Raw genomic sequence first — 23,624 nt, 5'->3', positions numbered from 1 at the left:
TTTCCGTAAACCCTACTTACATGGCCAATGTGTTGAACAAAACCTCCAATGACTATTGTAAGGCAAAGCAGGTGATATATATTTTGTAGCATTTAAAAGAAAATAGTAAAAATTACACAAAAAATAAACAAGACATTGTTTCAATTTCATAATGATCAGAGGTTCACCCAGCATAACCTTTGCTCAATAATTTGAACATCTTGTAAATGACAAAGTAAAACCCCAGTCATTAAATAAGTACTCAACATTTTTTCCTCATACCTGTATTTCTGGGTTTTCTTCAAAACACATACTAACCAGCAAAGCAAATCCAGCGTTGTCCCACTGCAACCTGCAGTTGAGATGATTTACGCTAGTTCGCAAGCCGCCATCTTGGTCCCCTTTAGCAGGCTGCCTCTTCCAGGTGCAGGTAGCCGGACACTGATGTTGTACTGGGCCCACCCGCAGGCTACTCTGTGTGCCCAATCCTGCAGCCTCCTGGTAGATGTGATGTAAATGTCCCAGGAGGCTGCAGAACCAGGAACACGTAATTCTGGCCTAGGTCACAATGGCGGTGGGGGGAACAATAAGCCAAAAAAAATTAAGAAAAATCCTGCTGAGGAAGAAGCGTTAAACAGAACTAACTTTAGCTACCCATAAACACTTGTTAGTGTGATTAAGGGACGTTAAATCCATGCATAAAATGTACATCATTGACAGAATATGCTATAGTCATGGTCAGGGGCGGACTGACAACTCAATAGGGGATCATGGGGCCCGTGTCCTTGCCCAGACTCAAAAAAACCTATGAAAAAGGTACCATGGGCATCTCATGGGACCCCCTACTGACCCAGGGCCCTCGGGCAGTGCTCGAGTTTCCAAATGGTCAGTCCGCCCCTGGTCATGATAGATACTGTTTTTCTATCTGCACTCTCTTTTTAACTAGCAGTCAGAGAATGTCATGGGACCTGCCATAGGAGCAATACTTTGCTGAAGTGCTTATAATTAATACACATACACATAATACACACACACACATACATACTACTGTATTAGTATACTTAAAGGTTTACATTTTATTAACCAGTGTTTGTTTTCCATTGCTTTGATGAAATGCTTGTTTTAAAAATAAATTTTAATTAAAAGATGCATGCACGACCCTTTGTTAAAAATGTGTTGCTTCTAATAAGAAAGCTTAGCACTACCTTCATGCTTCCTGGCAAACTGGATTAATCAGCTAATTAAATTGTTTCTTCTCTAACTCATTCAGGTCAGCTCACCAGCAAAGCAAAGAAGCTGCCTATTTGAAAGACAGTCTTGAATCTGAACCCCAGGCAGATGGCAAAAACACCAATTAATGCAGTTGTGTATAACTGTATTTTTCCATACAACTTGCATAAGTACCTACAGCGGTGTAGAAAAGAATCACCCCCCTTTAAAATAATTACATTTTGTTGCTTTGCAGCCTTAGATGAAGACAGGTGAAAGATATAACACCAACATGTCAGGAAAAAAAAATAAGTAAAAAATCAAAAACAGAATCACTGAGTTGGAAAAGGGATCACCTCCCCCCCCCTTCCTAAAAATGACTCAATCAGGTGCAGCTAATCTCCTTCTCAATGGCACACAATGCAATTTGACTTTCATCTGTGATCACCTGTGGTCATTTTGATTAGCTCAGCATTAACACCCCGGTCAAATCAAGCCCGACTTTGAAATCGTGCGACTTACAGTGAAGTTGCACGATTTCAAATTTGGGTGCGATGCCAATTTCAGGAGCGATTTGCAAGACATCTGACAGAGATGTCTATGCAAATCGCACGAAAAGTAGGGCATGTACTACTTTAGAAATCGGTGCGGCTCCGACCAAGGTGGTTCATCAAAATACTGACACAAGGGGGTGACCCTTATCAAACTCAGCGATTCTGTTTTTGATTTATTTTTTTGCTGACACGTTGGTGTTCTATATCTTTAACTTAGAAGTTGCACTGAGTAAAAACAGCTGGATAAAACAAAAACTGTCTTGATTTTAGACTGCAAAGCAACAAAATGTGATTATTTTAAAGGATGATTCTTTTCTATATATACTGTAAATTTGCCATGATATCACCCCCTGTCTTCCTTTGGACAGCAGTCAGACTGGGAGAAAAAGAAGCAGCACCTAGAACCAATCAGACTCTGGTACATGCACATGGCTGCGAGGAAACATGCTAACAACAGAAAGCAGAATGAGCACAGCTGGTGACTTATTAGTGCTGTTCTTTCATTGTAGAATTATTCCAACTGAGAGCAGGGAGAGGACACCACTGTATTCCTTAACTCTAACAAAGAAAATGGTGTCACTCTCCTGGCTGTGCTGCCTGGCAGAGGTGTTAAAAATCAGAAAAGTGTTTGGACAAAAGTATAAAGCTTTTGACAGATAAGGCAGTTAGCATGTATGAATTGTAAACTTAGCTGTTTGCCAGGAGTACAGCTTTAAAGTGGTTGTAAGCCTCAGACAAATAAGAACAAAGCATATCCCTTTATAGTGTGTACTTGTCTCAATCCAGAGCACTAAGTGTCATTTGTATCTGCTGCTTTGTTTCTCTGCTATCAGTATGAGTCACTTCTGACAAGTTTCCTGACACCTAGAGAAAAATGCTGACAGGCGAGGGACGTCTAGCAGATTGACAGCCTCAGCTCTGTCCCTGTGAGCTGTGTGGAGGGGGGGGGGTCCCTTCCCTCTAATCAGCTCTCAGACCTATCCTCACTGAGCTCTGCAGTGTGTAATTTCAGCTCTCCGCCCCCATTATTCTGAACCCTCCGACAAGCTTTATAAATTCACAACTTTGGATGGATGTAGAGAAGAGAACACTGCAGATAAACAGGTACAACCTATGTAGGAAGATCTGTTTCATCTCTGTGTATCACTTGAGGGTAGTCTCTAGGTATACATAAGAGTTTACAACAACTTTCAGTGTTCTTTTCAGTTTTTTATTACAATTGGAAAATCCCCTCAACTAAGGAAATATTATCAAACAACACTGAATACGCAGCCATTGCTTCAGGACAAACATAGTTATTATCTGTAAAGATTTCCCACTTAAACACACTAGAAAGCAATGGTGAGATTTTTAAATAGAAGCAACAAGCTGATATAGAAAATTGAAGCATAGCTGGATCATGTACATCAGCATGTTAGAAGCTTACCACCATAGTAAGTGCATTGTGCCAGTGCTTCAAAGACTTACCCTATTACCAGGAGTTCCTACAAATTCACATAAAACAACAAGGTATAATTACCCTTCCATTTCCCATTTATTATACACTATATGGCCAAACGTTTATGAATACCCGACCACCATACTTATATGAGCTTACTGAATATTACCAAACTGAGACCATGGGCATGAATATGGAACTGCCCCCCTCTTTGCAACTTTACCAACCTGGACTTCCCCAAGATTTTGGAGTGCGACTGTGGGAGCTTCATTCCCATTCAGCCAAAAGAACAATTGTTCAGGTACTGATGTTAGGTGAGAAGACCTGGCTCCCAATCAGTGTTCCAAATGATCCCAAATGTGATCGATAGGGCTAAGGTTAACCCTAGGTTTACATCTGTGCGGGTGGTGCCGCTGCGGATCCGCACGAAAATCCGTGCAGCCGCACAACCCGCACAGAAAAATGCGAACCCGCGGGCGGGTGCCATTCGTTCTAATGGCACGCCGCCCGCACTGGAAAACGCAACCGTACTGGGAACTGAGGTTCCAATACGGGCTGCGTTTTCAAAAGAAGTGCAGAGACTTCTTCCCTGCGTGGCATGGGAGTCCATTCAAATGAACGGGAGTCCATTCAAACGCATGGCCGCATATATGTGATCGGGGGTAAAGTGGCATATACACTATGAGAGAATTGGAAGAAAAACTCCATACGAGGAACGATCATTTGATTTTCGTATAGTGTGTACACAACTTTCAACATCTGATTCAGACTTTCCAAACAAAAATTTCCAAAGGCACAAACTCCAAAATTTTTCTCAAAGTGAACAGAACTAACGATCTTTGACTTTGTGTACAGGATCACAATCATGCTGAAACAGAAAGGGGCCTTCCCCAAACTGTTGCCACATGGCTGGAAGTGTCTAAAATGCTGTAGTATTAGCCCCTTGCCCTCCAGAAGATTTACCCCCCTTTCCTGACCAGGCGATTTTTTGTGATATGGCGCTGCGTTATTTTACTTGACAATTTCACGGTCATGCAACGCTGTACATAAATTACATTTGTGTCATTTTCCCCCCACAAATAGAGCTTTCTTTTAGTAGTATTTCATTACTTCTGTATTTTTATTTTTTGGGCTATAAACAAAATAACACCGACAATTTTGAAAAAAAAAAACCAATATTTTTTACTTTATGCTATAAAACATATCCAGTAAAAAATTTTTTTTAAAAATCTAATTTCTTCATAATACTAGGCCAAAATGTATTCTGCTACATCTTTGCTAAAAAATTCCCAATAATTGTATATTAATTAGTTTACGTGAAAGTTTTAGTGTCTACAAATGGCAGTATATTTACTGGAATTTTTATAAAAAATTTTTTTATACTAGTAATAGTGGCGATCAGCAACTTATAGCAGGATTGCGTAGGGCATTCTGACACTAGGAACTGACTAACTGCCACTGGCATCCCCAGTGACACTAATACAGTGATCAGTGCTAATAAATAGCACTGACACTGTACTAATGACACTGGGCAAGAAGGGGTTAACATCTGGGGCAATCAAAGGGTTAACTGTGTGCTGTGTGTGTCTTACATTGTGTGCTGTTTAACGTGGGAGACATGCTGCTTTGTATCTTTCTGCTGTGCAGAGAGATACAAAGCAGCATGTCCATGCTGACAGGAGAGAGACTTTTGTAGTGATAATAGTAAACAGGACAAATAGAGAGGGTGAATCCCCCTAATGGGGGCACAGACAGCAATAAGGATCTAACAGGTGTTCTAATCCAACTTCACTCTGTCCAAAACTAAAAAAAAAGTTTTGCCTTCATTTATAGTTTAACAGTACCATTTACTGGAAACACCAGCACATAATTTGGAGGGGTGTTTACATACTTTTGACCACATATTGTACTTAGATTTCTTTATACATATGCATGATCATCACTCTAATGTAACTGAACATTGTACAAAAAAATAGCTGAAGAGCAAATGTCTATTGACTAGTGCTTCCTGAAACTAGGCAAACACCAGAAGCTAGGTAGGCTACAATCCAACAACTTCTACCTGTCATCAAGGTTGTAAAGGCTCAAGGTTTTTCATCTTCATGCATGCTATGCATGAAGATAAAAAAATCTTCTGTGCGTAGCAGCCCCCCCAGCCCCCCTAATACTTACCTGAGCCTCATCACAATCCAGCATGGTCCACGAGAACCTCAGCTGTTCCGGGTCTCCCCAGGAGCCATTGACTTCCGCTGCTGTCAATCACAGCCAGTGAGCCAATGAAGAGACAGAGGGGGCAGGGCGGGGCTGAGCCACTGCTCTGTGTGTGAATGCTCTGTGGACACACGGAGCAGCAGTTTGGGAGCGCATATGCACGGCTACCCCCATAGCAAGTTGCTTGCTATGGGGGCACCTGACAAGAAGCAGGAGACAGGAGTGCTGATGGGGGACCCAAGAGGAGGAGGATCCGGGTGGCTCTGTGCAAAACCACTGCATAGAGAAGGTAAGTATAGACATGTTTTTTATTTACAAAAAAAAAAAGAAAAGAACCTTTAGTATCACTTTAATGTTTTTCGAGCCTTGCTGGGATTGAACCCACGGAAGTTGGATACAGTTCTTAAGTTCTGCATTCAGTGCGCTACCATTTTTGTGGAGAGCTAACGGAGCTCAACGTATGCCAGTGGCTGCATTCTTCAATTATTTTGCTTTAGGACAAACCATCTTTACATTGGCACCGTGGATGCAATTCTACATTATTATATCCTTACCTCTGTATGTAAAGCATAATGTAAATGTTAAAGCGTATCTAAATCAACAAACAAAACATTAATATGCTACAGCTTACCAATCTTTAGATGTTAGGACACCAAGGGCCCACTTACATCCCATACCTTATTCATCATCTCCTAGACAAAACGAGCAGTTAACCTTGCAATTCAGAGGGGGATACACTGCAAGGGTAACTTAAAGTGATAATAAATAGATTTAAAAAAAAAATAGCACACATAATATACTTACCTGCTCTCTGCACAGAGCAGCCCCAATCCTCATCTTCTCAAGTCCTCCATCAGCATTACTGGCCACTCCCTCCTGCCGAGTGCCCCCAGAGCAGGCTCACTCCCAAGCCCCTGCCCTGTTTGTCTATTCACACACAGAGTGTGGCTCGCCACCCCCCGGCTCTCTCCTCTTTGGCTCACTAGTTGTTAGTAGTGGAAGCCAATGGCTCCCGTTGTTGTCTCAGCCAATGAGGAAGGAGAGACCCAGGAGAACCGGGAGGCTCTCATGCACATCGCTGGATCGAGATGGGGCTCAGGTAAGTATTAAGAGGGCTGGGGGGGGGGGGGCTGCTGCACACAGAAGGTTTTTTTCATTCATGCATAAAATGCATGAAAGTAAAAAAGCTTAAGCCTTTAAAACCACATTAAGCCAGCCATAAATGATTTGAATCTCAGCCGGTCCCTACTGAATCGGTTGAGATTCCAAACATCTATGGGCAGGCTGATTGTACTCAATTCAATTGTTGTATGACTTGAGTACAACCAGCCTGTTGGATTTTTCATGCAATTATTGCTTCTAAACAGCTAAAGATGCTAGCAATAATCACTGTGTTCCCCGGGCAGAGATGGTTCCACAGCACAGGAAGTGAAGGCAAATCTCCCCAGTGAGACACAGATGGCAAAAAAAACGAGAGTGCTTTTAATCATTCCCTATCTAAAATAAAATAGGTTTTGCTTTAGGTATACTTTATTGATGCAGTCCATGCAGTCAGCATGGTAGTGTTTTTTATATCCATTGAGGGTGCTTCATTGTTATGATAGTATTACTCTATGGTAAACAATGCATGTTACTATCCTAACTCGAAAAATATGACTTTTTTTTTTTTTTTTTTTTTTTTTACACGTTTAAAAAAAAAAAAAGTTTTCAAAAAGCACAAATATAATGACAGGTACCTTAGCTACAAAGCAGTTACACAGTAACAAACAGCCATGTGTTTCTTTGGTCATATATGCCAGAAGTAATGCACAACCTACCCTTCTGACTGTGTCCTTAACAGCTGGCACTGGGAGGCGAGGAAGACAAGTTTGGAAACTGTACAGCATTGGCTTTCGTCCAGAGAACAACTTCACCATTCCCTGAAAAACCAAAACATGTATGCTATCCTCTGGTACAATGAAACAAATTATTCAACAGCCATACACTTCAGGTTTGCTCATAAGGTTTTCATTAGCTGATGGGCTATTGAGTTATTATCCATATCAAGAGGCCAATATTATTTATTTATTTCAGGTACATATATAGCGCCATGAATCTACACAGTGCTTTACATATAGTATATTGTATTGAATCCTTGCCCTCATACTAGGGCCAATTTAGACAAGAGCCAGTTTACTTATCAGCATTTCTTTGGAGTGTGGGATGAAACTGGAGTATCCAGAGGATACCCACGCAAGCACAGGGAGAACATGCAGACTTTAGGTAGGTAGTGCCATGGTTGGGATTCAAACCAACGACCCCAGTGTTGCTAAGCAGAAGCACTAAGCACTTGGCCACTGTGCTGCCCAATAAAATATAATAAGCAACTGCAATCTAACAACAGCAAGCTGTAGCGGTAAGCTGCAGACAGCCAAACATACACTAATGCGTAATATGCTAATGAACAGTCTAGTAAAAATATAAGTTCATTGTTTGAACAACTGTTGCACCTTTGCAAGGATGGCATATGCTAACTTCCCATGAGTGTGATTTCCCACGCATATCAGTGCAATATACAGATAAGATGCTAAGGGAGAATGTTTGTAAGTGGACAATTACGCAAATTCAAAATAGGCAAACTACCATTTCTGGGTCTGCTTCTTTGCTACTGGTCTACAGCGTGACATGAAACTGCAGGACCTATAAGCTTTAAAATTTGCAAATAAAAATGCCTTTGCAATCCTATATATTCCCTTGTAAAAGTAGTGCTAACATCATCAATGGGCTGCACATACCTTGAACAGTTTGCAGAACTGCAGAGAGGACCCTGCAGGCCCACCCATTACAAGCTGCTTGCAAAAAACGACAGGGGGCCGATGCAAGACCAGTCACCTTGCGCAAGAAGAGAGAGCAGCAGTGACAGAAAACTTCTGCACAAAGGCAAAGGGGGTAATTTACTAAAACTGGAGAGTGCGAAATCTGGTGCAGCGCTGCACAGAAACCAATCAGCTTCCAGGTTTTATTGTCAGAGCCTAAATGAACAAGCTGAAGTTAGAAGCTGCTTGGCTGCCATGAATAGCTACACCAGATTCTGAGTGCCCCAGTTTTTGTAAAGTTCCCCCAAAGTGTAGGGGTTGTTTCAAAATTGATTACTGTATATGTCTGGAAGAAATACACAGAGAACACATGATTAACCCCTAGACACTGAGCGCGCGCAAATATGCGGCCTTTCGACGTCTGGGCATATTTGCGCACCATTTAAAAATACATATATGCTGAGAGTGCGTGCCCTGCGTGTTCCCAGCACATATCTCCGTGTCTCACGGAAAGGTCCTGATCTCCCCTTGCGATCGGACCTTTTCCAATCATGTGACCGCCGTGACAGTGAATCATGGCGGTCACATGACTCTAAAACTCCACCCCACCTCCCGGCTTCTGAAACTCTTAAAGGGCTGGGAGGCCCCGGCACAAAGGAGTTCAAGTAAGAATCTACATGGCTCTTGTATTAGGCAATATTTGTTTAGCCCGGTTTTTGTTGAGCTTTAGGTGAAAGCTGATATAGGGACTAGAATCTTTTTTTTGGGAGGTGGGGGGCATGGGAGGTTATAGCATTGATATATATATATATATATATGTGTTACTGTACAAGAGGTATAACAAATTTAGCTACCCTCTACTGGTTCTACTCACCATCCATATCCTAGTAGTGGCGGAGAGCTTTCCATGTTCCTCAAACATCCATCCTTTGTAGGACAAGAGCATCTTCAGGGAGTAGCGCATGGTGGCAAAGAGAGCCACCCATAGACCAGTGCCAAAGATAACATCACTGACAATGTTCTGAGTCTGACTGGTCATGTATCCGCTGTTAGAAAATGAAATATGTTTACAAGCATAGAGTCATTCATGAATCGAAATTAAACTACCTAACATTTTTCACAGTTGTCAATTACGGTTGTGAAAGTTGGACATGGAAATAGGATAGAAAGAAGATCGACTCATTTGAGTTTTGGTGATGGAGAAGGAGTTTATGTGTGCTGTGGACAGCCCATAGAACTAATAGACAGATTATGGAAGAGATCAAAGCGGCTATGTCACTAGAAGCACAAATGATGAAGCTGCAGCTATTCTATTTTGGACACACTATCAGAAGATCACTGGAGAAGGAAATAATGTTTGGGAAGGTTGAAGGAGACTACTAGGTGGTTGGGCACATTGACTACAGCTGTGGGGATGACAATGGAGGATCTCACAAGACTAGTGCAAAGCAGAATTCTTTTTAGAGCTCTTATTCATCAGGTCGCAAGGACTCAGACTCAAGTTGATGGCACTTAATAATTATAACGGCATTTCATATTCTTGATATTTGCCTGCTGTACTATGTACTCATATTTAAAAGTATCCTATTCTCTTTGTATTGTTTCCTTTGTGTGAAATATCTGGTGTTCTGCCAGTCACTCTACTTTCCTATTAAAAACTGACCACACTAGGCATGAGAGCACAGTGTTGTCAGTTCTCTAGCTGTGCTGGAACTCAGTCTGCTGTCCTCCAATGATCAGGCTTGTCCTGACACACACCCCCTGCACAGCCAATCACTGGGAAGATCAGTGTGCTGTTGTTTCTGCTCTCTGGGCTCTCTATGCAGCTGAGAACAGATGGTATGTGATCACTTATAAAAAGGGGGAAAATATATTTAGAATGTTTTCTATATGTATACGTAAATGTTTTGCCTTTAGTTTCTCGTTAAAACTGAACAGGCTGTTTTACAAGGTGAGGCTTTACATATACTTTAATTAGATGTTAGTTGTTTTTCCTTCTATGCAACTAAAGCTAACCAATGAACTAATTGTAAAGGCCTAAAGCAGGGGTAGGCAACCTGTGGCTCTCTAGCTGTTGTGGAACTACATTTTCCATGAGGCATTGCAAAGATTACAAAACTGGCAGTTACAGCTATGACTTGCAGAGGCATGATGGAACTTGTAGTCCTGCGGCTCTCAGGTTGCCTACCCCTGGCCTAAAGTAACCTGTAGATAGTAGGTTGTGACTAGAAGTTACTAGAAGAATAGATCAGCAAGTGATTTTATTTTGAAAGAATGCATAACTCTGAATACTATGAGCCTGCATATAGACAGACATCACAGTGCAACTCCCTACTACAAATCCATCTGTGACGTGTGTCTGGTAAGCTCTGCAGTATCTCAAAGATATCCAGATTGGTAAAAAAAAAAAAAACCATGAGTGTGTAACATTTACAGCTTTCTAATACTCAAGTAATGACAGCCATTGAATTATACACCTTATGACAGTCATAGGATATTTATTATTACAATAACAAACAAAAAAGAGTGTTACTGTCTAAATAGCAATTAAGTAACAGAATACACTGTAATTATGAAGAAAAAGGTGCTCTGTAACCAGCAAGATATATCAACAGCAATAACATATTGTCTGCAGAAAGATTACATCAGAGAAACTGCTAAACAGACAACAATAAATCAATATGCCTACTGATTTCATAATATTACATCGTGTTGATGGATTCTGATGCAGGATTACACCACCACAGCATATTGATTTATGGCTTTAATGTATTTTCTGGATCAGGACTGAACAAATCAGAACTGTATTAACATTGTCCGCTGACATTACACTATTTCTATTAATAGCAAGAAATGTTGCTTGCCTCTCACATTCTCCTCAAAGTTCCTAATGGGAACAGATATCATATGCAGACAAACCTTGCTCCTAGTGGTGCTGCCCACCCAGACCAGGGTGCCAAATATGTTTATTCCAGTGCCTTGTAAAAAGGTTGTGCCTGAACTGGTCCTAGCCATTGGAGAACCATAGCCATCCCAGGACTATGTGCCAAGGCAGCAATGTTTCTCTATGGCAGGACCAGTGCAGTGAAGGTAGCATGCAGGACACACATAGCAGAAACTGAACTGAGAAAATTCCAGGTCTGTAATCACCATGATCCAAAGCCAAGTGGTCCATCTAGAAACACATTTTAGTTTGCATACATACAGTATTTTTTTCTAACATTGCTGTGCTGTCACCATCACTGAGCAAAACAAGCTTTGTTACACATGAAAGGTTTGTAAAATGGGGTAAAAAAAAAGGCCTGCTCCCTACAGCAGTTGCTCCACTGTTGTAAACACCCGCTACACCGGGCTGTGTACTGTCAGCTACCTACCAGGGAATAAATGACAGATGAGTAAAAGAAACATCAAGCAAACGTGGCTTTGTGCTACATAGCATACAGTCAGATTTCTTGTTTCACCTACAACACAAAACCCTATTAATTGCTATACGCCACAGATTCAGCTTTCACAAATCAGTCTTCGCAGTCAAAGTCTAATTCCCACTGTAAACCAAAACTACCTGTCCCTCGGTCTAGCGGTGTCCTCACCAACGCTGGTTTCACCGGCCATCTTCTCTCCCTGGCACCGGCATCTTCAGTGTGGGCACCCGGCTGTGACTACTTGCGGCTTCACGGCCGGGTGCCCACTGCGCATGCGCGAGAAGCGCTGAGCTTTGTGAATGGCCCCGTAGTCTTCTGGGACCTGTCACATGTCCTAGAAGACTACGGGGAGGGAGGGGGAGAGAACAACTTCCACTCCCCAGCGCCTAGGCGATCGCAGCGGAAGTGGGAGCAGGTACCTGTCAAATTCGGGTACCCGCTCCCCAAAGGTGCCAATCCTTAATGGGGAGCGGGGGGCAAAGGCTTAAAGCGGAACATCCCCTTTTGGGTGGAGCTCCGCTTTAACTGCTTTTATTATGTTTACTTTTGCTGCCTTTGTATTGTTTTAGTAGAACTGCAAGGTATTTTTTTTCGTAAAAAAAAGATACAAAACTTTACTTACACTCTCCATGCTCCAGCGCTGTCCCCAGTTTATTCTTCCATATAGCATCTTCGAGAAGAATAACAATCACTTCATTCTGCCCACTTTCCTGTAAACCCAGCCTGTAGTAAACACACGCGCTGGGGGTGGGTCACTGCACTGGGTGGGCTCTCAGTACTCTAGGACTTAGCAGTGCTTGGGCTAGGAGGAATGCCCCCTCCTTCAGTGGACTCTCTAGAAGACTGCAGAAATAGGTTTGTATAGACATTTTAAATAAAAGACCTGTGGGGCTACAGGGGGTAAGGCAGATGGCTTTGTGGGCAATTATAGCCGGAGTTCCACTTTAAGACCAAAGAGTCTGCTTAATCATTGATGTGCTGAACTGCACAGACTTTCTGTACTATAGTGTAATGTTTGAGCACTACTAGAGCAATGTGCGTTGCTTCAAAACATATTGCGGTTCTATTTCTCACATGACTACACAGAATACACGTGTCATTCTTGGCTGTGAGCCCAGAATAGAGACACAGACCTTCTTCCTTTATCATTGTACAAATGTCCTCTCATTTAATGACTTACGTTGTAGCTAGTGCTTGGTTTATTTTCTCTATTAATCCTAGTGACGGGTCCACTTTGGTATACATTTGCGCTGATGTCACGCCAACCACCACCACTAACCAGCTGGTAGGGCTTGATGGGAAGACGCCGGTGAGGATTCCATTCTATGAAAGAAATAATAATATTTTAGTCTGTGTCCCATCAAATAAACATTTTGTGATTAGATTAAAATATAATGCTGGTATTGTACCAAGGTTATAGAAAGAAGCAAAGAAGTAGCCAGTACATCAATTAACTTTCAGAGGAAATCTTGATTTACTAGCAGGGTTTCAGGGCCAAACCTGGATCCCATTATCAAGGTGACAATAAAGGGTCCTTGTGTGGCCCCAAAACGCCATTTGTGCTATGCCTCAGTAATTCAAATTTCCTACTGTAAGTTTATCGGCGTGCTAGCGTCTATACTTGTTTGGATCTGCTATGGCTCCACTGCTGTGTCTAGGCGTAAATTCATTCAAAAGTGTATAATTAATTTAGTGGAGGGGAGCAGGTTCAATTTCCTGCTAAATATTCACTGCTATTTTGGACCAAGGCAGGGAAATCTTTCTCTATACTTGGCATGACTGTGATAGGCAGGACCTGGCTTTTAGCTCAGCCACTCGTATCACCTGTACATTTCCTGATTAATCTCGTAGTCGGTGCAAAAAATGTGGAATCTTTTTAAGGAGGTGGAGATGCTTTAAAAATTGTTCCCGTATTAAAGATGAAGAATGTATTTTGGAATAGTGATACTAAACATCACATCTCATACATTCTTTACCATTAAAGCTTAAAGTATAACTAAAGGCAAAACGTTATTTTTAGTTTTGAAAAGAGTAGAGAGGGATTAGAACCCATCAGTTTTTATCACTGTCTGTGCCCCCGTAAAGGAGATTCACCCTCTGTTTATCATTATCATCCAAAGAGAAAGTAAAAGAAAATCCCATTATGGGTTATCCCTAGAAAAGTGGGGAAATCTTCCAATGGGGAAACTAGTTTTGGTGACCTGGGGGTCCCCAAGGAATTCCCTTAATTTACAGGGATTTTCTCTCACTTCCTGTTTGGCTATGGGACAGGAAGTGAAGGGAAATCTCTGCAATGGGACACAGATGGCAGATAAAAATCTTACAGGGGTTAAAACCCTCCCTTACGCTATCCAAAATAAAAAACAAATTGCCTATAGTTCTACTTCTGGGCATAAAAACATTCAATCATTAAATATATTCCTCAATAGCAACAAAGGATATATAGCCACTTTGTGAACATAATTGTTCATTTTCAAACCCTGATATTTCCTTTATAAAAATAGCAGTCATATCAAAATTCTTCTGTGCATAGCCTGTGAAGAGCTTTGGGTGGAACAGTCCGCTGACTACAGTGTGCCTACAGAAAGTACAGGAGAGGGGTGGATACAAGACCAATCTCTCTGCACAAGCAGAGAGAGCAGCAGTGACTGGTCATAAGTAGAGAAAGGTCCTGCACAGGGGAAAAAGTATAGGAGTTCTTTCATACTAGAGCACTGCACAGAAATGGAATAGATACACAAAGGACATCAGGAAGTTTATTTACTAAAGCTAGAGGCCCATTTCTGCATAGAAACCAATTAGTTTCTAACCTCAGCTTTTTCAATTAAGCTTTGGCAATAAAACCTGGAAGCCGATTGGTGTCTATGCAGAAGTGAGCCTGATTTTGCATTCTCCATATTTAGTAAATAAACCCCCAAGATTCAACCTGTTATTAGGAAAAATACAGGGGCTGCTATTGTTAACCAGCCAATTAGGAAAGTCAAGTAAAAGTCAGAACTTCTGATCTGCCTACTTGTTCCTGGTCAGAGTTGTGAAGTATTAGATGAAAAGAGGAAAACAACTGTAGTTGGGCAACTGACATTTTCACAAAAAAAGGTCAACAATGGCTTTTGTCAATCTTTCCAAACTCAGACTGCAGAAATGACCGTTGAAAACTTGTGATGGTCAACAAGAAATGTTCATATTAGCACGCTCTTCATATATAAGCCCTTCTCTCTCTTTATCTTTCTTGCTTCTCAAACATCTCTCTTACAGTTGTGTCTGTCACACTGTTGTCATGTGTTGCCATGATAAAATACAAACAAGATGCAAATGCAAAGAATGACACCAGGCATTAAACTTCACCCAGGAACCAAGCTCTTAAATGCCACTATGAGGAAGGAGCTAGATAATATTTTCATAAATTTTCTAGCATGACAACAGTGGCACGGAGTCAATCAAGAATGCAATGAATGGATGTGTAACAATTTTTTTTTACCAATGACTTTACAAAAAAACTCATCCAGACCCAAAGTCTGAAGGTGTTTGGTAACATCTGGCAACATCTCCATGTGAACAGTGTATTTTGTTAAGAAATACAGTGTATCTGTGACAGAATGTATTAATAAAAATCAAGTAACAAATTACATTCGATAATATCATTGCACCTATGGTCTTTTGTTACCTTAAATCTAATGAACTTCTTCTTCCACGAGTGGAGGCCAGAAAGATAGATCTGTCGCAGAGCTTCATGACTTAATCTCAAGTCAATGCCATCTGGAGTTACTGTAAACTGAAATGCGACGGCTTGGTGGGCTTCTGCCATCCTTACTTACCACTCTTCTGTAGATTAAAAAAATACAAATGATGAGTTCTGAGATATGCAGAAGACAATGGCTTTACTACAGGATGAGTATAGATAAGTCAAACCTGAAGCCAAATCTTACCAGCTACCACAATGCAATGCAGGTACTTCAGGAACGTACTGAATGGAAAGTACATTGCAAACCTGGATGTGGTCTTAGCTCTGGTCATAAGTGTGAAAATGTGTCTGCTTTACAAAACTCCAGTTTCTTCAGATTTGGTTATACTTAGCAATGGCCTACTGTGAATGAATCTGCTCTTTGTTCCAACTCCCTGACTGTTGGACACTTCTACAATATACTTCTATGAGCCCGGTACCTAGGTTCAAGAGCAGAAAGTTTTTGAACTTCAAAAGAGAGATTATCTATAAATCTGGTACCTAGATTTGGGTACAGAATTAAAGAATGCAAACTTCAAGAGACAGACCATTTATGAGCCTTGTATGTACAGTTGCAGAATTCAGGACTTTGAACTTCAAAAGCGAGATTATAAATCTGGTACCTAGATTCGGAAACAGAATTATAAAATGCAAACTTCAAAAGGCAGACCATCTATGAGTTTGGTATCTAGATTTGGGAACAGACTTATAGAATGCAAATTTCAAGAGAAAGACCATCTTTGAGCTTGCTATCTGGATTTGGGAACAGAATTAGAGAACGCAAATTTCAAGAGAAAGACCATCTTTGAGCTTGGTATGTAGATTCAGGAACAGAATGAAAGAAAGTAAACTTCAAGAGACAAACCATCTATGAGGCTGGTATGTAGATCTGGGAGCAGAGTTCAGGGTTGTGAACTTTAAAAGACAGATCAGAAGTTAGTATGTACTGTACCACGTCCACCAAAGCTGAAATTGTAGTGTTGGATGACCACAAAATTTAATTTTATCTATTCTAATCATTGTGACATTTCCAAATCGATCTGTATTTGTTAATATCACATTTTTCTCTGTGTATACTCTTGATATATTTTAACTAAATCTTTATGTGGGAAAACAAAAATTTTAATTGTGACAGTGGATTTATCCGTAGTCTTATATGCACACAATGTTCTCAACTAAGATTAAGGACCTACTGAACTTGCTAACTCATAATAGGCTTAAAGTATAATAATGATGCCTAAGCCTTTAAGCATTTTTATAGCATTCCTAAAACACTTATAGAAGCCTTCTCAATTTTATATGATGTAGGCAGTGTAAATAATGAGTAGCATTGATAACACAAAAGTGCAGATGTGCTAAGCCACCAGAAGCCCTAGGGTCTTATTGTCAGTCAGTCTTTCAGGGTCTTATCATTGCTATTTATAAAATATGCATAACCTCCAAAAAAGCCTATCAGGTTACCCTCAGTTGATTGCATGGAGGGAGTCCATTTCTTTGTGCAGGTTTTTTTTTCCTCAGTTTTGACCAGTTGATCTTGCCAATAATGCATTTCCTATCTTGGGGTAACGATGCTGACAAAGCTTGTGCATCTCCTGGACCATTGGTGACACACATTAGGGCAGGGGTTTGCAAACTTTTTAAGGAAAGGGCCAGTTTACAGTCCTTCAGGCTTTAGGAGAGCAAGACTGAGGCCAGTGGGAGTAGAAAAGGCCCCAGACTTGGTGGTCAATGAGGGTAGAATAATTACATAACACTGGTGGGCAGTAGGAGGTATTGGTATTAGTGGGGAGAAAATTCTCCATCGTTGGTGTCAGTATTATTATTATTATACAGTATTTATATAGCGCTAAAAGGTTTGCTCAGTGCTGTACATTGTAGTGGGGGACAGAACATGAGACAATACAGTAACAAAACAAAACACGAGGGGGTCAAGGGCCCTGCTCTTTCGAGCCTACAATCTAGGAGCAGGAAAAATGTCCCACTGTTGGTATCAGTGGGAGGAATGGTGTCCCATCATTGGTATTAATGGGAGCAATAGTGCCCCATCATTGGTATTTGTATTAGTGGGAGGGATAGTGCCCCATCACTGGTATTAGTAGGTGGAATAGTGCCCCATCATTGGTATCAGTGGGAGGAATAGTGCCCCATCATTGGTATCAGTGGGAGGAATAGTGCCTCATCATTGGTACCAGTGGGAGGAATAATGCCTCATCATTGGTATCAGTGGAAGGAATAGACCCCCCCCCATCTATGATATCAGTGGGAGGAATAGTGCCCTATTTATGGTGTCAGTGGATGAATAGTTCTCCATCTTTGGTGTCAGTGGGAGGAATAGTGCCTTGTATCAGTGGGAGGAATAGTGCCCTAAGGGCCAGATAAAGGCACACAGGCCACAGTTTGGAGACCACTGCTCTAGGGCATGCAGACTGCTGGTCAGCTGTGTGCTGGCACATGTGTGAAGCCAACCTATTGCACAGCTTCTAGCTTTTTTTTCATCCACCAATGCATGCTCATTGAAGATGGCTGAGAACAAAGTCAGAGAGCAGGGTCAATAAGCAGGAAAAATAAAGGAAGGGGGGTTTGAATGAAGGAAAGAAATGCGGTTTTCTCTACAGTAGGTACTGGGGTAAACTGGAGAGGGATGTATTTGGGTCATATTACCTTATGGGTCACGTACAGATGGCATTCTTTGCACCTCCTATACAGCAATTATAAAAATGACTCCTTACTTGTTATAGGCTATAGAACAGGCGATCCTCAACAGCTCCCAACCTAAAGACAACTCGTGACAACAGATAATGTCACATCACCTGTCCTCAGACCCTTCATCCATAGTAAGCGAATGGGCAATAGAACAGATACCAAGCTGTGATGTTGCTCCAGTCCTTACAGTGATCATATATGTAAGATGCCAGGTCTTGTCAAGCTGCAATGCACCACCAAGCTGACAAAAAAGAATGTTGGCTTTTAGAGGTGGGCCTCAGCTTGTTGACCATTGGCTTGCAGTGGTTTCTACAGGATATTCCTGCAAACGCAAGTGGAAATATGATGAACTGGAACTGAGACCTGATTGGCTGCTGGGGTTTCTAGTAACACACACATAGCTCTTTAGCTTACTGTATAAAAGTGTTTATTTTTATTAATCGCCCTAAGAGTGGTAAATACATGTTACATTTTCGATTCCCAGTTTACACTGGCTAAACATAAAAAGTACAACTTCATACTTAACATGTGATAAAACAAAGTTTCCCTGAGAAAAGTCTGAGACATAATCCAAATATAGTCCTATGAAAAGCATAAGCAGCAATGGCGCTCTCTAGAATAACAGTGTAACTGGAATATTTTGGAAACATAAATAGCAAAATGTGTATCTAAAGGAAAAAAAGCCAAATCTGTTGTATGGCAAACTAATTTTGTAATTCTGAACTCCAAGCTAAAGCCACAGCTGAAACGAATATGTGAAATGTTTTATCTGCAACATGATTTCTGCATATGTTCAGCCAATTATGCGATCCAGGTACTAGTGCCAGACAGCACAGCCAGGTCCTAGGACTTTCTACAAACAATACAGCCAGGCCCATGACCCACCTAGCCTGTCCATAGACATTGCAGCTCATTGGGGAGCTCATTCCTTTCTATAAGTGTGCCTGTGCAATGCACAGCTGAAATACATATATTACTGTTTTACTTGCCAAGTGATCTTTAATTCTATTCAGCCAGTCTAGCGATTTAGGAATTCCTAGCAGACAGCATCACCACATTCTCTGCCTCCCCTCCAGAAACCACATAGCTTGGTCAGGAACAAGAAATCTGTTGGGGAAATTTCCTCCCATTTCCTATCCCTGTTTACACCATCTATCATAAATGGAAGTGAGGGGAAATCTTCCAGAGAGCAAACTCCATGGCTCATTCCTTACAAATCTCCATACTTGACTTCTACTGTAAAAAGACACTGGCAGGGAAAATCGACAGTGCCTGTATAAAGACACTCTCCTCCCAACTGACTTGCATTGAGTAGTTGTATTGTATCCGTTGCATTCCTTACAGGCTCACCCATAGTTCATGTAGGGTGCTGTAGGGAATTGGTGGATGGTGCCACCATACAATCAGAGGAACAGAAGGATCTTGACCAGTACACCTTTGCATAGTGATAATAGTATCCTTTGTGTACATAACACAACAGGCATCATTCCATACTTCATTGCGGTTGCCACCAATATACTTCATGTCAGAGGGAGGGTTTACAGCACCCCCTCCATCATCTGACACTGCATGGGTGTAGCAATTGGGCACTGCAGCAATAAGCCTGAGCACTGCACCATAGAAGGTCAAATGCTTCCCCATACCTGGAAGCAAATAATATTTTGTGTTGGCAGCGATGAAGGGAGAAGCAGGAGGGAAACACTAGAGAAAATTATATCAGTGGAGGCCTTTACACAGACATTGTGACTTTGCCCTGAATAGGCAAAATAAGTGCAACTTTGTAGGATTGTCAATAGATGGGAAGATATGATGAAAATGAACAGCATTGATATTTTGTCCTCCCTCGCACAAACCTGTGATCTCTAGAACCCAACACAATACTTGCCCATCATCTCCAGTTGCACAAAAGTTGGCTGGTGTGGAGATATTTCAACAACTAGACTGTACTTCTCATTATACACAGCTGATACTTTGTGCCAAGCCACCGAAAACCATTAGGGGTTCTGTTACAGCTCTGTCCAGGCATTGCTCATTTCCAGCTCTCTCCGCCCCTCTAAAACCAACATTTATTTGCCCCTCATACTGCCGTATCCTGGTTTTCCAACATGCAAATGCAAAACACTAATGACGCTGGGAGTGGCCAGGAGTATATTTTGGTACCAGCCTATGAAGAGGCTTGTGCTTTGTCATCTTACTACCTACCTGCAAGCTATGATGCTAAAGCCTTCTATTGCCTAATTGTTGCCGAGTCGGATTGCTAAACTACTTTCTCCTCTACTACCAATCTGTTGCCAAACACGACTTCCTGACTGCCCTTCTTGCTGCTTGCCTTGATCCCCTGCTTGAACTTTCTCATGTACTGCCTACTCATTGTCAACCCAGACTGCTGCCTGCCTCATCCCCTGTTTGTGCCTATCTACTCTCTGCTAGCCGCATGACTAAACCCCTGCATGTAAATAGTCGCATGCATAAACCCCTGCATCAGGGGCGGACTGACCATTTGGAAACTCGGGCACTGCCCGAGGGCCCGGGGTCAGTAGGGGGCCCCATGAGATGCCCCTGGTACCTTTTTCATAGGCTTTTTTGAGTTTGGACAAGGATACAGGGGCCCGCATGACTAAACCCCTGCATGTAAATAGTCGCATGCATAAACCCCTGCATCAGGGGCGGACTGACCATTTGCAAACTCGGGCACTGCCCGAGGGCCCGGGGTTAGTAGGGGGCCCCATGAGATGCCCCTGGTACCTTTTTCATAGGCTTTTTTGAGTTTGGACAAGGATACAGGGGCCCCATAAGCCCCTGTTGCTCGGGGGCCCAATGAGTTGTCAGTCCGCCCCTGCCCTGCATGTATAATAATACTCTGTAGTCATTTGTTTTGACCATTGTCGCTGCACCATAGCCCCTCTGCTACCTACTGGTGGGGCAATCTCGGGGGCCACACCAGAGTGCCAGTTGGCAGAAAAGAAGAAAGTCACGGGCCACTAAGGTCCCCAGCCATCATCTCCTTGCAGGGTACTCTGCTAGAGACCGACTGATACTTAGACTCTGGGCCCTGGGTAAGAGACAGAAGACACCGCAACAGGCCCCTTTAGGCTTAGTATTACAAATGTTATGATAATGCAGGGAAATGTAAGGACTCATCACTCACAGTCCATGGTGATCTCAGGGTTAGGTTTTCTTTTCAGCCGGACATTGGAACATTGTCAGGTATTTCCTACTGACTAAATTCAACAAACACATCTGTTTTTCTTACATAAGAAACAGCCAAAATTTGAATCACTGTAACTGGAGCTGTCACTTGGCAGAGACAGTGGCTTCAAAAAACCACAGGAGAAATTTTGAGGATATCGAGCATCTATGTACAATATATTTGTTTAGTTGGAGAATAGGAACTGTGCATTATGCTTTAGTTTAGTTTTTTAATTGATGAGGCTAATTCTGCAGCACTACATGCAGTAAAGAGGTTAACCTCAGACCTCACTACACCAGAGCTTGCAATCTAATGTCCTTATCACCATCAAACACCTGTATACACATACCAACTTGGGCCAATTTGGCTCGAAGCCAATTATCCAGCCAATATGTTTCCTGGTTTTGAAAGGAAGCCCTCACAAACAGCAAGGATATGCAAAGTCAATGCATGTAATGTTTTCACATAGGGATTATAACCAAACTGCAAGACTGCAGAACTTCGTTCTAATGACAGATGTAGAAAGGCATCTGAGCACCATCCTCCTTTAGCTGCACTCAGCACTGCCTGAACAGCAGCCCTCTAATTCCTTTTGTTCACAGAACCCTCTGAGCAGTGCATCATGTGCACACCAAAACTGGTGAATAGGAAAGTATAATAAGGTATGACACAGACAATAAAACCTGACAGGGGTTCTAGCTCTTCCCATTTCAAAACCCAAAGAAAACCATAAGAAAAAAAGTTTGACTTTAGATACATTGAAGGCATTAGGTAGAACTAAAGTTGCTTTGTAGTTTGGCTTGTGCTAAGGGTAGCCAGGGGCATACAGAGCTAGGCCAATCATCTACTATATAAGAGCCATTGTGTAAAGACCTGTACCTTGGCCCACCCACTTAAAGTTGGCCATAAATATAGAAATTCTCAGCCAATTTCAACCACTTCGATCCACCAGGAATTGCGAATTTGATCAAAAGTAATTGCCAGAAACAAATCAATCTACCATCCATGAGTTCAGGTGACCAGACCTGACCACTTGATCTTCACCCATTTCAGGGACTTTGCTCCGTTGCATCCTGCCCACCGTCTGCTGCACAACTATAAGGTTCTTTTTTTTTTCTTTTTTTACAGTTTTTTCTACGTTTCCACTGGCCCCCCTGTTTTGCATCTTTCGCTTAAACAAGTGAAGTTTGTGACCCCAGGGCCTTCTGGGATATGCGACTTTCATATCAAAGGAGGAACTGGGAGCCCCACACGTCACCCCATTCAGTAATGGAGGAGGGGGCGGGATTAGTGGCACGTCATCGGTAGGCTGTGCCAAAACCCGGAGCAGCCTATCGATGACATCACAGAGGAACATGGTGGTGCGGGACCTGCCGGCGGCTGATGAGAACAGGATCTCAACAGGAGAACACTGGATCCTGTGTGTGGGTGAGTATCTCAACTGAGCCCATCTCAGAAAAAGAACAAAAGAGGAGCAAAAAAAATAAAATAAAATAGTAGGGGAGAGGGTGAAACTCCTCTTTAAATAAAAAAATGACAGTGTCAATAAAGAAGAACAATTGCAATTAAATTGAAATGGAATCAATAAGGGAAAAAAAAAACACCAGCAATCTGAAAGTGATTGGGTTTTTCCACTATGTTCGATCTGGCTAATTCAGATTCCATCCATCGATCAAAACCACAATTTTCTGCCTTGTATTCTAATCATCTCAAAAGAACTCCACACATCGAGATGCAGAAAATTTGTCTTTCTTTATCAATTATGTCTTGAATTGCTTTGTGGTCTTGACAAAAAATGTTTAGTTTCCACAAGTCGGGACTGATTTATAAATATTTAAAAATTTAGTAATATAATCGGTCAAGCTGGTACCTCACCAAGCACAAACACAGGCTGCTCTGAGCCTATGGCTCGTTGCCCCAGTATGGAAACACCAGTGTCCTTACCATGAAAACCATACAGCGATGTGTCAAGTGGCACTGCCATAGCAGTAATCAGCAATGATCTTCATGCCACATTATATCATTTTCAGTGTACACTCTCCCTTGCTAATAAAAGGGTACATGACAAATGATCTGACTTCATACCACAAGGCAAACAAACAATATTTCATTCCGATATGTGTATTTAACCAAACCTAATCAGTTTCTAAGCTATATCATGAATGTACACAAGACTAAACCACAAAAACAAAACCGCATGCTGTTCTGGAAGCCACATTCTGTGAATATGTTATATTTATTAGCTGAGTACTTTGATCCATATTACATTCCACATTTATGGACTTCTGGAAATAGAGGCCCTTACTAATTCAAATCAGAGAGCTGTCCACCACACTACAAAATGTATTTTGTTTTCCGTTTGTCCAACTAGGCCTAAATTTATTGGCAGGATATTGGAAGAA

General features: G+C 41.7%; 1 protein-coding gene and 1 long non-coding RNA gene across 3 annotated transcripts in view; one reads left to right on the top strand and one right to left on the bottom strand.

Annotated features, from left to right (window-relative positions):
* The window catches only part of LOC149444019 (uncharacterized), a 104,577-nt gene that overhangs the window by 8,732 nt on the left and 72,221 nt on the right, over positions 1-23,624 (top strand). The window lies entirely within an intron of this gene.
* Positions 1-23,624, bottom strand: part of CPT1A (carnitine palmitoyltransferase 1A) — a 103,592-nt gene that overhangs the window by 56,227 nt on the left and 23,741 nt on the right. For both annotated transcript variants that reach the window (XM_089654984.1, XM_089654983.1), the window contains exons 2-5: positions 15,273-15,430; positions 12,789-12,931; positions 9,061-9,232; positions 7,209-7,310 (exon numbers count right to left, since the gene is read on the bottom strand). In XM_089654984.1, the coding sequence (XP_089511110.1) occupies positions 7,209-7,310; positions 9,061-9,232; positions 12,789-12,931; positions 15,273-15,413 (558 nt within the window). In that variant the 5' untranslated portion in view covers positions 15,414-15,430. The remainder of the gene's footprint in view (positions 1-7,208; positions 7,311-9,060; positions 9,233-12,788; positions 12,932-15,272; positions 15,431-23,624) is intronic.

The sequence above is a fragment of the Staurois parvus genome, unplaced genomic scaffold (assembly GCF_062004578.1).
Source record: "Staurois parvus isolate SC_StPar_1 unplaced genomic scaffold, SC_StPar_1.0 ptg000818l, whole genome shotgun sequence".
Classification (NCBI taxonomy): domain Eukaryota; kingdom Metazoa; phylum Chordata; class Amphibia; order Anura; family Ranidae; genus Staurois; species Staurois parvus.
This window is presented reverse-complemented; position numbering and strand designations above follow the sequence as displayed.